The sequence below is a fragment of the Schistocerca gregaria genome, chromosome 6 (genome assembly GCF_023897955.1).
Source record: "Schistocerca gregaria isolate iqSchGreg1 chromosome 6, iqSchGreg1.2, whole genome shotgun sequence".
Classification (NCBI taxonomy): domain Eukaryota; kingdom Metazoa; phylum Arthropoda; class Insecta; order Orthoptera; family Acrididae; genus Schistocerca; species Schistocerca gregaria.
In genome coordinates this window covers 271,821,134-271,838,295 of record NC_064925.1, presented here as the reverse complement: position 1 = coordinate 271,838,295, position 17,162 = coordinate 271,821,134, and the positions used below count along the sequence as shown (strand labels likewise).

Genomic DNA, 17,162 nt, shown 5'->3' with positions numbered 1-17,162 from the left:
GGAATGTGTCAATAAAGTTTACCCTTCCTGGGACAATGAATTCATGGTGTTCTTATTTCAATTTCCAGGAGTGTATGAAAAGCTGAAGTAACAACTTCAGTATATCATGTAGTGAACATGGCACTGCAAACTTTGATACTTAGGAAATGAGGAGGATTAGATGTAGGTGAAAAACTACTGAAAACAGTATTTGGCACCGCTGCGAGTGAGGACATTCAAGGGTTGAACAACATACTGTGGCAAGTACAAGCAATAGGGAATGCAAATCGGGCAACTGTGGGATTGCATCGCACATAGCTCACGAATCTGTGGAAATGGCATGACGAACTCCATCGGAATAGCAACAATGATGAATACAAAAGCGATTAAACATGGTTGAGGGAACTATTGTGGTAGAAAGATAGCAGCACTTGCTAGCACACAGCCTAAGTGACGCAAGAACTGGAGTTGCAACGTTGCAAGAAGCGGTCCCTCATGCAGTAAATGGGCAGTTAAGCCCCACGTTCCTACCACCTCGAAATATTCTCGCACCGAGCATACAATCTTACGTGTCTGACTGTACAAAACATGAGTAGTTTGCAGAACTTTCCATTTTGGGGTGCAGGATCATGCATTTATAGAGTGGGGGACCATGCATTTATATCAGAACACATTTCAAATCAAGGGATGACCTCAGTACAGTAAGTAAAGACAAACACTTTGTAATATCAGCTATTGAATTAACATGGCTTAGTATCACCAAGAAATTAATCATTTTGTGTGTGTATAGATCTCCTAGTAGCAGTAAATTAACAGAATTTCCAGATAAAGTCTCAGGTTCGAAGGTCAACATAACCTGTGTGGGGACATTAACATCAACACTAATATCGTAAATGAATCCAGAAGCACCTTCATCAACATCCTTCAAAGTTTTGACATGTCCCTATTGGTCAATAGTGCAACAAGGGTTACTACAAGGACTGCATCAGTAAATGACCATGTGGCCACAAATAAGGACAGGGAAAAATGTAATGTAGCTGTAAAAGATCTCGTACTATCATACCATTTCTGTCAAATAACAACAGTAAAATCAGGCTTCATTCCCTAAATTACAAGCCTACAAACGACATCTATCAGAAATCAAAATAAAAGAGCTAGGAAAGCAAGGCTAGGATGAAGTGTATAAGGAAAGCAATGTGAATATGAAATTCTCTTAATTCTCCGTGCTGTTTAAATTGAACTTTGAAAAAGCATTTCCAAAACTATGCATGTCTGTACCAACATCTTAGAAAAACAGATAGATAACAGCAGGTATTAAGAAGTCCTCCAAAACACTTAAACACCTCAGTTGCATGAAAGAGATTCACAATGATCCAGAATTCTTAAATTTCTATCATAAATACAAAAAGATCTATAGGAAGGTGCTGATTACTGCAAAAAAAGTCACTTAATGACAAAATAATGTATAATGCTGAGAATAAAAGAAAACCAGTCTGGGATGTTATAAAAAAGGAAGCGAGGGGAGGCCAACAATTGCAGAATGACATACTGCTAAGGGAGCGGGATAAGGTAATAAATGAGCCACAACACTTAGCAAACTATGTAAACGAATATTTTTCAAGTATTGCTGAGAAGTTACAGTAAAAATTCCCCAAAATAAATATAACACCTGTAAATAATGTTAAACTAAGTAAAATGATGTCACTCCCAACCACAGAGAATGTAGTCAATAAAACTGTTCAAAAACTAAAAAATAAAAAGTCAGTAGGCTTAGATGAAGTAATAATATGTGCACTGAAACAATGTATAGGTATTATACAAGGCCCCTTAATAAATATAATAAATTTATCCTTCACATCAGTGATATTTCCAGAGCAGTTAAAACAGGCAAGAGTTGTACCTTTGCTTAGGAAAGATAATGCAGAAGGCATAGAAAATTACCGGCCCATTTCCATGCTGTCACTGTTCTCAAAAATAATAGAAGCAATTACGAAAGACTGCTTAATGAATTATCTGAATAAATCTTTTAAGCGAATGACAGTTTGGTTTCCGAAGTGGAAAAAATACGCAGTCAGCCATAGTAGAATTCAGAAAAGTTGTACTCGATGCTCTTGATGAAGATGAGTGTGTCACAGACATATATTGGATCTTTCTAAGGCCTTTGATACAGCCGACGACAAGATTCTATTAAATAAATTAGAGGAACTAGGAATAAGAGAGGTAGATAATGACTGGTTTCGATCATATCTAACAGACAGGGTGTAAAGAGTAGACATAACACATACTTCAAATTCATCTAAACATTTATTAAAATACTTATCAGAATCAAAATACATTATTGTAGGGGGTTCTGCAATGTAGCATATTAGGACCAATACTGTTCCTGACATACATCAATGACTTTCCCAGCAGTGTTACTCATCGTGCAATAATCCTCTTTCCTGATAACAGCAATATTATAGTCACTGAGAAAACAAGGGAACTCCTTGACGAGAAAGCAAATGAAACTCTCAAGGAAGCTTATGATTGGTCAATAAGTGATAAAGTGACATTGAACATAAAGAAAACTAATGCCATGAATTTCAGTTTGAAAAGGAAAAATGACCATGTTAAATTAAATGTAGGTGGCACCTCTATAGACTGTGTAACAAATGAAAATTTTTTAGGAATAAATATTGACTCTCAATTGAAGTGGTGTGAACACACAAAGGTACTTGCAAACAGAATGCCATCAGCATGTTACGCCCTTAGAGTCCCATCATCAGTGTGTAACACGCAGTGTCGTTTAGTTACATATTATTCATATGTACACTCAATCCTTAGCTATGGCATTATTTTTTGGGGAACAAACACTCAAAATATGAACACAGTTTTCAAACTCCAGAAAAGATCCATAAGAATAATAAGCAAAAATACTAGTCGAGCTCATTGTAAAGATCTGTTCAAAACACTGGGGATTTTAACTGCTCCATGTAAATAGATTTACCAGTCAGTTGTACACATAAAAAATAACATTGTTAATTACTACACTAAAAGCTCTGTTCATGGACATGCAATAAGAGAAAGACTCAACTTACATCTACCAGGAAAAAGTAAACATAAAACTCAAAACAGCATTTTCTACCAAGGAATAAAACTATACAATAAATTACATAAGGAGATTAAAGAAATTGCAAAAATACACAAATTTAAAAAAAAACAGCGAGAAAAGTACCTGTCAAACAATACATTTTATACATTGAAGGATTACTTAGACAAAACAGAGTAGCGGTTCGACAAAAAATGTTATAGTAATAAATAATAATAATGATGTTTATGAAACATCCACCATTCCACATAACACCTTCACTTTATGTTGTTTTCCTTCTTCTTTCCTTTCTAGAAATAGTTACCCCCAAGCCATGTATAGCACCTCTTCCTCTTTCTGAGCTCAACATCTCACTCATTATGGAGGGATGCTGACAGTTTTTCAGAATAACAATGGGAAGTTGCGGTACAGAAAATGGCTCAGAGATAACCAGTGTGTGTGTGTGTGTGTGTGTGTGTGTGTGTGTGTGTGTGTGTGTGTAGTGAGTGAAGTGTTATGAAACAATGTATGTACAGTGTGTTCAATGACGCATAGTGAGATATGGGTCAACAGTGTGGCATTACATTATTTAATAAGTTATTTGTAAGAAAAGTATTGTATACCAGGAGTAAATCTAATGCTTCAAATTCAGTAAATATATGTGTGTACGAATTAGCTTTTTTGAAATTGATCTAAACCTGTAAATACTTTGACATGTCGCATATCCTTGTAAAAAGAGATCTATGGATGAATAAATTTACTACTACTACTGCTACTATTACTATTATGCACACTTCCACAACAAGCTTCAGACATTCTGTAAACTCGCCGTCACAGAAACAAAGCGCACAACAAATGGTTCAGAAATGTTTGCGATGTCGGCCACGACTGAAGTCTACAACTGGGTACAGTAGCCACAATCTTCAGTACCAGAGAGATTTGACAATGTTGAACGGAAGAGGGGGCGAGGCCAACCGCCTTCTGTGATTGACTGCTACTCTAAAACAACTACACGTCAGTCACTTTGTTATTTTGATTCGGGTATAGTGTCACCCATTCTAGAGTACTGCTTTAGCGAATGTGGTCCCCAGCAGGTAGGATTATAGGAAATTGTCGAAGCATTTCAGAGGCGTACTGCGAGATTTGTTACCTGTAGGTTTAATTGGTATGTGAGTATTGCAGAAATGATCTGTCACTTCAAATGGAAGTCGCTGGACGGAAGACAATGAATGCTCTTTTCAGGGATCTCTATTAACAGTGTTCAGAGAGTCTGCAGTTGTGACAGGCTACAGAACTGTTATGAAGCCACTGACTAACATTTCGCACAAGAACCGCAAAGTCAAGAGATGTTGGGACTCGTACGGAGGAATAAAGACGGTGGTTTCACTCTCGCTGCATTTTCAAGTGGATCAGTAAGGGAAAGGACTAGTAATTGTACAAGGCACCTTCCGTCATGCACCATACAGTGGCCTGTGGTGTATGTGTGTAGAAACAGATTTAAACTGATATCAACAAGTTCGGCTCAGACTAAAACTAACTCTGTTAAAGCGTTATGAGCTAAGAGCCGCTCATCACACAAACTGCCAGAATAAAAATATACATCCCTAGATAGAGACCGAAACGCTCTAGTGGTATTTCAGAACAGTTTACCGAAGACGGTTGTCTGCAATGTCCATTCACTGTTAAAAATAATATGCCTTTTTGTACAAACTACTACTGATTTTCTGACCACTAAACCCCTCGTAACCCATTTCCAGTACTACTTCTTTTCGTTCCTATTTTCACATAGTTATTTACTCAGGAATAGAGCACCTCGAGGAGAATAGTGGCTGCATTTAATTAGGAATAAAAATATGAATGTATCACATAACTCATTAATTTCTTTCTTTTTTCAGGTTTTAAATGTATCTTACTCATTCTTCGCCATTCTTCGGAATTTCAAGGAAGAGTAGGAGTGAACGAATACTTGTCGCTGCACACACCAAAATGGCAGCTACTACCGCGCCTAGTTCCGGTGCACTGCAGTAGGAGCAGAAAATTAACATATCCTTGACAAGATACTTCAGAATGTCAACAACTTTAAGATAATACGTCTCAGCTATGTCTTTTTGTTATGGAAAACATAATTTGCAAACAAGTTGAAACCGTTGTAGTACTGTGGCCGTCGAACGATGGCTAATTAAAACATGGATCTGATATAGTTCTTCGCACGTGAACTATGTCGTGTAATCTTTCTCTGGCAAAGTTCAGAACAGCTGTGAAAGAACACAGATCATCTAAAAAATGGGCAGTCTTCATATGGATTTTTTCAAGTTGGTTTCCGTCAGGAACTACATGCTCCATGACCGAATCAATGAATCCCAGCGACGAGTAAGGGCACTATCGGTCATAAATTTTTAATATGTTTAATACAGCTTGTTTTCTGTGTGGCTATATTCAGTGAATTTATATCCAAATCATGATGATTCATTGTAAATAAAATCACACATGGTCTCACGTTGCTATTAGACATAACAATGAATTTAACGCTTTGTCATCTGTATTTGCAACATGGCACCACGTGAGATTCAATTTACTGCATTGAATAGCTACACAGTAGCTGAAATAGGTCTTCACTAAACACATTAAAAATTTACGATTGATGTTGCCCTTCCTCGTATGTGGCACCTCACAAGGATGCTTGCGGTCGTCATGATGATTAAATTTTATAATTAGTTGGGTGAAATGTTGTCTGTCAATCAAATGAATATTAGTGTATTAGTGAGACGACATTCAGTATAATTATAGTGGTTGATGTTCCACAATGTTGAAATCTCAATGATTCTCTCATAGGATTGACAGCTATGGTAGCTGAACGCCATAACTGCTTTAGCAAAATAAAAATAATGCGATTAATTTCAAATGTATATCAAAAAAGATTAAAAGTTTTGCTACTGTTATAGCTTTGTTGTGTATATTTTATTAAGTAACTAAACAATTTAAAATCAAATCTTGAGACTCAGTCTCTTATATTTACCGGGAAACTAACACAATATGGGACGAAGGAGAACTATTGGTATGATGTGAAATTTACAACAGTAAAGGGTTCGGAAATAAAAACTACTACTTACTGGATATAAGTGACATTTTTCAATCTATTAATGCAGTACACTGAAATAGGGACATGTGAGGTAAACATCTGCATACTGTATGTAAATGATGGTCAGAAACAGCAAATCTGAGTTCATGGGAAGCAAATAAAATCTTTGAAAACAGAAAGTTGGCTAACTGACTACAGAGTATCGATTGCAATATGTTTTTGTTTTTGACTATGCTTGGTTACAATGACACTGGAATTTTCTTTTTCACTAAGTTATGTATATGTTTCTTTGTAGAAAGCTTTTTAGTTTACATGTAAATGAAAAGTGTGTAACTTTTTTTGTATTGCTACATATCGATGGGTACAGTATTAACTAGGACCTGTACAAGGAACATTGATGTGTCAGTTCTTATGTAAATTTGTGTTATGTAGTTTTGTTTCTGTCATGTTACACATCCTTGTGGATCTATTCTCTATTAACAATGTATGTAATGTATGCATGGCCTAATCTTACACTATTCTCAGAGTCAGGTGGTGCAGTGGGTAGCACATTGGACTAGCATTCGTGAGGACGATGATCCAAATCCCCATCTGGCCACCTAGATTTGATCTGTGCTCCATCTCTAATGAACACATAGTCGACGAGACATTAAATCCTAGTCTTCCTCCCTTATAATCTTACACAGGAGCTGAGGCAACTGTCCAGATGCGATGATGTTAGAATTCCTGGAACACTTGGTGCTGATGTCAGCGATTTGTGCCAGAACCAGCAGCGATCCTCTACTCCAGTCCACAGAACTATTACAGTCTTCTGGTAATCTGAGGGTACTGCGCCTGATACATTACTCTTGTTAGATATTTTTGCCATGTCTGCATCATCCAAGGATCTCGTTAATTCTGAGGGAATAGCATTTGGGATAGGTACACTATCAATGCACCACATAAGCAATTAACAATAATGAACCTAATAGATCCACCGTTTTCTATCAAAAAATATTCAAAATTATTCAGAAATCTCAACAATACGTACCTCATACAGATCTTGGCAAACAATGGAGTATCTCAATAATCAGGCTAACTCAAAACAGAACTAACGTAGGTCCATGGATGGCAGTCTTCACATCTATGGACCACTTTGTTGTTCTGAAAGGACCATATACATAAGAAATAAATGCATGCATTACAGAACAAAATAACACAGTACCGTTTAAAACTAAACTTGGATACAGGATTTTGACTGTACTTTTGCAAGTTTTATACTGAACGCTAACTTATAGTACGAGGTCTTATTGTCACCATGAACAAAACTATAATCACTGAGCATAAATTACTGAACCGTTAAGAGTATGTCAGGAACTTCGTCAGCATATTTGGTGGAAACACAGGAAGAACATAGGAAATGCTTCTATCCCTTCTTCGGTTCTATGTAGTTTCCATGGGCCCATTCACAGCAAGAAATGTACTTAATCATATCTTGTACTGAGTATGCAGAGCACACATTCTCATCAGTTTGCGTCTTTTCGTGGCTTTGCCCACACCTTGAAATCTTTAATTTAGTCGCACCCTATGTTTCCTCTTATCCTGATTCTTGTGCATTTCAGCTTCTTAGGGACTGCTAGTCATGACCTGTACTTGTTGCAGTCTACTAGATGCCACATTTTGTACTCTGTGATTTAGCCAGTTGGTAGAGCATGAGATGTTTCATATGCAGGAACATCTGTTTTTTTCGGAGTAGGAATGCCATCAGAAGTTGCCTGAAGAGCGTCAGAATATGAGAAATGATAATATTTGGAGAAGTCGCTGTTTACTGGCCCAGAAACATTACCCAAAAATCCACTGATAGCAGTGGCAGTAGTTGATGCTTTCCCACAGACCATATGGAACGTTTCTGCAGTCTGAAACTGTGTGACACATTTTTCATTGTTCGCCTGATTCTGTAACTAATTCTCTATTCCAGTGATGTAATAAGAGGACAAAGGCTTGAGAAATGCTACGTCCAGTAACTGGAGCTGTGAGTGCTATGGAGAGGTAATGCAAAAAGGGCATCACGCCCTTACCATGTGCTGAATCAAGTGCTTACATATTTTTAGTGCACTTTAAATGACCATCTATGAAAAGAATCACCTCGTTCTCTTTATTGTGACGAACTTTCTCGATGAAACGCTTCACTCACACTGAAAATAGTTTGTTAATGTACATAATTTCAAGATTGAATGTGAGCATGGCATCTGACTCTGTTCTACTCTATTTGTGTTATGCCTACTTTTCCATTACGTTGGTTCTTATTTCCAGCTAATTCTTGGTCATGAATTACAATCAGTGTGTGGATTAATTCTCACACATCATTCATTCAGACATATTCAACTGGTTTTTATGTGCATTTTTAAAATGAAGCCTGCACCTGTTTTCTCATCTACACTTTAGTCTCAATCTCCAGTTGATTTTGGGAAATAGCCATCAATAATCTCTTTCATGAAATTATTATATTTAATACCTCAATCTGATTTAATTTTATTTGTGTTCTTTTCAAAATACAACGCTCCTGAGTAAAATGATAGGTCTGCATAATTTGATATGTCGTTACTATTAAATTTTTTACTCACATCAACTACATTAATACGTTTTTTAGTTAATTGATTCAAAAATCCATCTGTACCCTCTGGTGTTCTTACACCAACTGTTAATTTCTCTCTATCAGTTATTACTGGTAATTTACCAACGAATTTAAATGTACCAACAGGTCTTAACCAATAACTTGATCTGCACTGTGGTTAATACGTTTTAACATTCTTTCAGTTATGTATACCTTTTTATTAATTTGTTCTTCATCTTTCAATTTTTTTCTGTTTTGAAATTCTTCTTCAGATTTCTTCAATGAATCTTGTCTCTGTGATATGCTTAGCTTATAGTCCCTTATCACTAAGATAGTGAGATCATTAAATTCTTCAAGATAATGGAGATAAGTACCATTTGCTTCTCAACATTTCTATTTTCTTCTATAGTCTTCAATACATTGGGACCTGAACGTCCAGTTCTTTGTTTTACTTGCTCAAATGCATTAATAACAGGCTGATTGTCTTTCTTCTATTTTTCATATTGCTTTGCAAACTTTTCTTTATTGTTTTTTATTTTTTTATAATTCTTTATTTTTCTATTTCGTCTAGATTCTTAACAACTTCTCAGCTGTATTAAATGTAGGTATTTAATGTAGGTAAAAAAGGTACTAAGCAAATATTTTTTTAAACCTAGGGTTAAAATGAAAAAACACATGACAGTTAGCATGGAAGGTTAAGTGAAAATTTTTAATTACATAAAGTCATAGAATTGTTGACTTTAGGTTTACATTTCCTCGTGAAGTATTTTAAGAAAGACAAGGGAAAAACTTAAGTCAATTTGAAGATATCCGATTTTATTCATTATAGCTGTTTTAATGTAGATTATGTCAGCGTTTTTAATTTTTAAAATCGTTTAATATTAAGCTGACAAATTAACAAAAAGAATTAGTCCCTTTTCATGCAAGTTAGACAGCCCAACTTACTTCCATATTTTTCAGGTTGTGTTTCTTCAGAGACAAGGGTACTATCCAAAAATGTGATCAGAATTCAATTGTCTGTAAAAAGAAAAAAAGTTATAATGAAACAAATTTCGTGCACATAAATGTAGGCAATCCACTTTAAATGTACAAAATTTGCCTGAGCCTTAGTGTGAAAATATGTCAAAATGTGGCGCTGATGAAAGCTCCATTTTAATTAATGTTGGAACATTCATTGTTTTAAACAGAAATTATTCTTTTCAACTTTAATTTGATATTGTAATTGATATTATTTACTTTTCGTCTCTCGAGATAAAATAAATAGTGTGAGGAGGATCATATATTTACATCCAAAATAAGCTGATGAAAATACCGTGTTTTAGAATGACATTCAACTGTTGTTATACCTCTCTACTTCAACCAAACTCTAGTATATACGTTGACTGAAGGGAGTGTGCATTATTGGTAGATATTATAACATAATGTGTCGAAAGTGTGGCCAATTGTAGACAACTTTGTGGGCAGGGCAACGACAGCTATGAGTAGTCACCTTAGGTATTATTAAACCGCTTCAGCTGTATTTAGTCCTTTATTATTGGTTCACTACAGGTTTTGTAGACTGAAAAACCACACCTTCAGGTGAACATCTGTATAACAATAAATACAGAAGCAATAACAACCCTGATATATACACTCGTATGGTAAATTATTTTAAGATTTAAAATTTTAATTTTAAAACTATTAAAAATTTTACTTGAGAATATTGCAATGTTAGCACCCACATAACTAACACATTAGAACTGAAAAGCTGGGAACTCTGTGCCCAACATTTTTTGTCCCTCAGAACGAAACGGCCCCTTAAAGGTGGCATGTAATAGAATAATACAGCTGGATTCAAATACACTGGATGGGTCCTCCACAAACCATACCATAGAGATCCATTGGTAAGGTGAAAATAAATAAAAGTCTATTAAGACCCAATTTTGGGCCAGAATGAAAACCCAAGAAGTGGTTGCCACAAAATGGACGGAAACCCATCAAGAAAATAGCTATTGACATAACTTCTACTTCTCTGGTCTATACACAATCACACTCAGAGGATGTGGCAGTGAGCTATGTCATATTGAGAGCAGGAAAGTAAACAGCCTTACAGATCGCACATGCGCCAGTGGCATGTGGGGTTGACCAAACGTTTTGGCGGTGCTTTGGGGAATACAAGAACAGTGAATCAGAACAAGGAATACTTGTGTAAAAGTGACAAAAACTTATCTGCAAAACAATCTGTAGAATATGATACTGACAGTTGACACATTTTTTCGTTAATAATGCCCATAAGTTATGATAAAACTTGAGCATCTAATGATGTATAAACGAACACCATATGCATCCCTCCATTTTTGCAACCATTTCTTGGTTTTTTATTCTTGGCCAATATTGGGTCTTAATACAGTTTCATTTATTTTAGTCTCACCAATGAATCACTATGGTTCGATTTGTTTAGGTCCCATCCGCTATATTGGAATCCACTATTTTATTCTTTCTCATACTGTCTTTAAGTGGTGTTCTGTTCTGATGGACAACGAATGTTGGGTACAAAGTTCAAATCTTTTCAGCGCTAATGTTTTAGTTATATGGGTAGCAACATGTTAAAGTTCTCATGCAAAATCATTTTTAATGTTTTCAATTTTTTCTTAAATCTTAAAATAATATACTGTTCCAGTGTATATCTCTAGTTTGTTTGTCCTCCTGGAGTTATTGTTATAAAGATGTTCATCTGAAGGTGTGGCTTTTAGTGCCACAACGCTGGTGGTGATCCTACAATATAAGACTAAATAGTGCTGAAGCAGTTTGTTAATACCTAAGACATTACCATTTGGCTAAAACTACCAACACTCCAGCCTATTTATTTAATAACGACGTGAGAGATGGTGCATTTCAGTTACTTCTGAAGTTAGTCTCCGTGCAGCATCACATACAGAGTGTCAGAGTCCAAAACACACAAGTTGTGTGGAGGGTAATGTAATGGTTCCCTTATACATTTTTAAAATGGTTCAAATAGCTCTGAGCACTATGGGACTTAACATCTGAGGTCATCAGTCCCCAAGACTTAGAACTACTAAAACCTAACTAAACTAAGGACATCACACACGTCCATGCCCAAGGCAGGATTAGAACCTGCGACCATAGCAGCAGCGCGGTTCTGGACTTAAGCGCCTAGAACCGCTCGGCCGCAGCGGTTGGCTAGACATTTTTAAAAACTCATTTGGAGTGCGATATCTTTCACAAAATGTAGGGACATTATTTCACTCCAACTGTACCCAGTGTGCACACTTAGCAGTGGCGTAATTGACAACATTCCGAAATACCTTCATACACCTCCCCACTTACAGAGTAGTTCGTGAGCACTAAGCAAGCTATCTCTCTCATTCAACGCTCCACTGGGTTACTAGCTGGATAATACAGTTGGCAACTTACACACACTGTGAGCTGCACAGAGCTGTCATAAGGCAGACATGTTACCCTGATGTGGCAGTGAAGGACATGCAGGAATGATCATCCCACACCACTACCTCCACCATGGCCACCACCATCACTGCCATCACAATTGCCAGTTGCTATATATAGGAGGTAACTTCAAACCTGAAAACATGTCAGTTGTAATTAGATCCTGAAGCTGAAACATCATGGTAGCTGTGGAGAGGAGCAAGGTAGGTAAGCAGCAGCCATAGACCTTATAAACATGGAGGCGGGTAGAAAAGCTGTTACATAGTGCATGACTTTTAAATTTATCACTACTTTGCTGCTAACTCCCTTCAAAATATTTTTCTCACACCATTACCTATGAATACCACAGTATGCACCTACAAACTTATACGATTCTATGACACACAGATGAGGAGATATGACATCAGATACTGAGATGCCGCATCATACGTGGCGTTATAATTTATTACTTGTTTACTGCTAACTCTGTTCACAACAGATTTTGTGGATAGTAGACGAACGTGCTGCTAGACGTTCCTGCAAAATTATATCGTCATAAATCAGGTACAGGAGACACGACATCATTAACTTTGAGAGGTGTGAAAATGAACTACAGGGGGAAATTTGCTAAAGATGTGTACAAATGTGTGAAACATATTAACCCATTGAAGGCTTTCGGGGCTACTTTAACCGAAAGGGATTTTTGATGGTCTATAATTTTGAAAATATTTGAATTTAATAAAGTGATTTCATTGACTTTTTTACGCCTTTGTGAAGTGGTTCCTGACAGAAAAAAATATTTTGGGGCTTCAGTTTAGCATCCACAGAAATTATACTTGTTAACCTGTCTTTATGGACCCTGTGTATTTATCCTTCATTGTTACAACATATTCTGACAATATTTAAATTGTCAGCAATGGAACTTGTAAGGGTACAGGGAGGTGACTATGAGCAAGTGAGTCCATCTTCAGTTTGAACAACTGAATGTCAGTTTCTGTGGAAAGGAGGGAGGGGGAATTTTGAGTCATTGTTTTTTCCTGTAACCAAATCAGTTTGTAAGTTGATTCCCTTCAACTCAGTTCACTAGGTTTCTACGTTTACAATTCATCCATTTTGTAAGAATTTGTTCTCAAGGTGATGAAATAGCAGACATACTGATGAACATATAGTGATAAAGTAGTTCCTGAGAATGAATATCATATTTAAGAAAGCAGTTCTTCATCTTCACGCGAAGGAGCAGAATATACACTAAAACAGCAAATGATAAGCAGTACAAATATGATGTCAAAGGGTAACTCAATTGAATGGAAGACAGAACGGCTACCTCATCTGGGAGGGCATGCAGCATGTAAGGTAATTCAACTGACTTCAGGACCAACAAGGCATGCCACTTCTGGCGTTACTAATGAATACTCAGCTTTCAAAGTGTTTCGTCTTTCATCAATTGAAAACATTATATTCAGCCATTCTAACGCAAAAGGAATACGTTTATATGGAGCTAGGTGAAAAATAATTAAATGTTATTGACGTAGACGCTTGAGTAAGTCTGTTGTTATTAGCAGAAGTTACATAATAAGCTTGCTGAAAGTTTATGGAATGACTACAAAGGCAAACCGGTTTTCAAAGCTACAGTGCAGCTAGAAATATTCAAAACGATATTTGGAGTTATCCGATTTATGACGGTAAGACTACAAAGACATGAAAAAGATACATTTTGCATTTTTAGGGGATTTGTGGGAGAAATGGGTAGGGATAGTACTACTATACAATTCTAGTATGGATGAAAGGCAATGAAAACCTGGTAATTCCATCTATCTGTGAACACATTGTAAATCCAATACCTAGCAACTTCATTATCAAAGAGAGATTTGAAAGTGCACGGATTTCTCTAATCTGTCGAAAACTAGGCTTCTATTATATAGATACACATGTAGTAACATTATCTGTATCACTTCATATATTGCTTAAGAAAATACATTTGCTCCTATTGTGAAATTTAACAAAATAGAGTTGCAAGATTTTCATTGCCTACCAATGATATGTTTGTTTAAATAGACGAAAAGTTGTGGCATTGCAGGGAAACTGCCTTTTCCGCTAATATATGGCTAGTAATCCGGAAAAATATGACGTCAAGTTCTGGGTATTTCGTGACAATGAAATAAGTTATGTATAAAATACTCAGCCATATAATGGGAAACGACCATGTAGTGCCCATGAAAAGAGCAAAAGTCTAAGAGTTGTAACTGACTTGTCTTATGGCTTGCAAGGGCATAATACTACCTAGAACAACTTTTTCATTCCCTACGAGCTAGGACAAATGCTGTTGTAGAGAAATATCACAATCGTAGGAACTATTGCAGACCAGGGGGATTGCTAGTTACACATCGACACTTACTTTCACAAAGGGCGCAACACGTGTAACATACACTCCTGGAAATTGAAATAAGAACACCGTGAATTCATTGTCCCAGGAAGGGGAAACTTTATTGACACATTCCTGGGGTCAGATACATCACATGATCACACTGACAGAACCACAGGCACATAGACGCAGGCAACAGAGCATGCACAATGTCGGCACTAGTACAGTGTATATCCACCTTTCGGAGCAATGCAGGCTGCTATTCTCCCATGGAGACGATCGTAGAGATGCTGGATGTAGTCCTGTGGAACGGCTTGCCATGCCATTTCCACCTGGCGCTTCAGTTGGACCAGCGTTCGTGCTGGACATGCAGACCATGCTGGCCAGGGTAGTTGACTTACACCTTCTACAGCACGTTGGGTGGCACGGGATACATGCGGACGTGCATTGTCCTGTTGGAACAGCAAGTTCCCTTGCCGGTCTAGGAATGGTAGAACGATGGGTTCGATGACGGTTTGGATGTACCGTGCACTATTCAGTGTCCCCTCGACGATCAGCAGAGGTGTACGGCCAGTGTAGGAGATCGCTTCCCACACCATGATGCCAGGTGTTGGCCCTGTGTGCCTCAGTCGTATGCCGTCCTGATTGTGGCGCTCACCTGCACGGCGCCAAACACGCATACGACCATCATTGGCACCAAGGCAGAAGCGACTCTCATCGCTGAAGACGACACATCTCCATTCGTCCCTCCATTCACGCCTGTCGCGACACCACTGGAGGTGGGCTGCACGATGTTGGGGCGTGAGCGGAAGACGGCCTAACGGTGTGCGGGACCGTAGCCCAGCTGCATGGAGACGGTTGCGAATGGTCCTCGCCGATACCCCAGGAGCAGCAGTGTCCCTAATTTGCTGGGAAGTGGCGGTGCGGTCCCCTACGACACTGCGTAGGATCCTACGGTCTTAGCGTGCATCCATGCGTCGCTGCGGTCCGGTCCCAGGTCGACGGGCACGTGCACCTTCCACCGACCACTGGTGACAACATCGATGTACTGTGGAGACCTCACGCCCCACGTGTTGAGCAATTCGGCGGTACGTCCACCCGGCCTCCCGCATGTCCACTATACACCCTCGCTCAAAGTCCGTCAACTGCACATACGGTTCACGTCCACACTGTCGCGGCATGCTACCCGTGTTAAAGACTGCGATGGAGCTCCGTATGCCACGGCAAACTGGCTGACACTGACGGCGGCGGTGCACAAATGCTGCGCAGCTAGCGCCATTCGACGGCCTACACCGCGGTTCCTGGTGTGTCCGCTGTGCCGTGCGTGTGATCATTGCTTGTACAGCCCACTCGCAGTGTCCGGAGCAAGTATGGTGGGTCTGACATACCGGTGTCAATGTGTTCTTTTTTCCATTTCCAGGAGTGTACATTCCAAAGGAGACGCAAATGTGTCATTATGCAAAGCACAGTGCACCACAATTCAAAAGTCAGTGACGGCACCAACAGAGAACCTCAAATTATTTTAGACTGCAGGGCTACGAATGGAGCCGTGGACGCACTACAGGAGACAGCGAGGAATTACAGTAAAGAGGAAGACAAACAGATGACCTACTGTTGTGTTCTCAAATATCTTCTACATATCTGCATGTAGCTTATGTGCTATGCAAGAGAACTTACACGTAATGTAAAGCAAATACCCTACAGGATAGATGACTATTCAATAGCAACCTGTAGCGAGCAGGTAACTGATGGGGATATGAGGACATCTTCCAAGCGGAATTGATGCTAGAGTAGCTGTAGAGAGATGGACATCGTTTGATTCTACACCTTCCACACCGAAATAAAGTGATCCTAGGAGTAAGAAGAGAGGCAGATGTCATCTCTGTGGAAAACCTCATTACAAAACCTTAGTGAAATTGTAAGTGTAAATGTAAGTGTAAAAAATTCACTTGAAAGGACATCTTACATTCACATGTAAAAACTGTTAGTAAAAGTAAAAGTGTAGTAAAATTGTAATGCACATAATTACAGTATTCGACTATTGTATTTTTGTATTAATCTATTATATAGTTTGGGTGATTGTGCATAAAGCAATCAAAACTATAACTGTATTTATGATTTCAGTATACGAATGTGTAAAAGCATACCTACAGGAAACAGGAGAAAGCTTGGCCTTCTTTGACCCATACATCTTAAATATATGTGCAGAACAAACACCGTAGCAGGGTTAAATATATGTGAAACATATTCTAGAAGTGCATATGCGGTCAAAGCCATGGGTAAAAAGGTCATTCACTTAGAAGTATTCCAATGAAATTTGATACATACACTAATCACGATCTGCGAAGAAATATTGTGGCAGTAAGAACGACGAGTCAATTTTTTGGGTGAGGGTGATAACATGGAGGGAATCAGGGGAGGAAGAGATAGACAGACCAAGAGAGGGAAGTAGGAGATGGACTCATTCAGCTGTGACGAGGACGTGGACAGACATGAGGGGGAATGTGATAGAAGGCAGAGGTGGATGTGGACAGAGGAAAGAAAGATGAAGAGACTGATGTAGAGATAGGAAGGAGGAGGATATGACAGTGAGATGGGAAAATGGATGTGAACAGAGAGAGGGGAGGGGAAGATGGACAAAGAGAGGGGGGACACGCAG

At 38.3% G+C, this 17,162-nt stretch overlaps 1 protein-coding gene across 1 annotated transcript in view; it reads left to right on the top strand.

Moving 5' to 3' along the window:
• LOC126278843 (odorant receptor Or2-like) overlaps positions 1-5,017 on the top strand; it is an 84,522-nt gene extending 79,505 nt beyond the window's left edge. Inside the window, exon 6 of the mRNA XM_049979119.1 lies at positions 4,942-5,017. Coding sequence (XP_049835076.1) covers positions 4,942-4,998 — 57 coding nt within the window. The 3' untranslated portion in view covers positions 4,999-5,017. The remainder of the gene's footprint in view (positions 1-4,941) is intronic.
• The last annotated feature ends 12,145 nt before the right edge of the window (positions 5,018-17,162 follow it).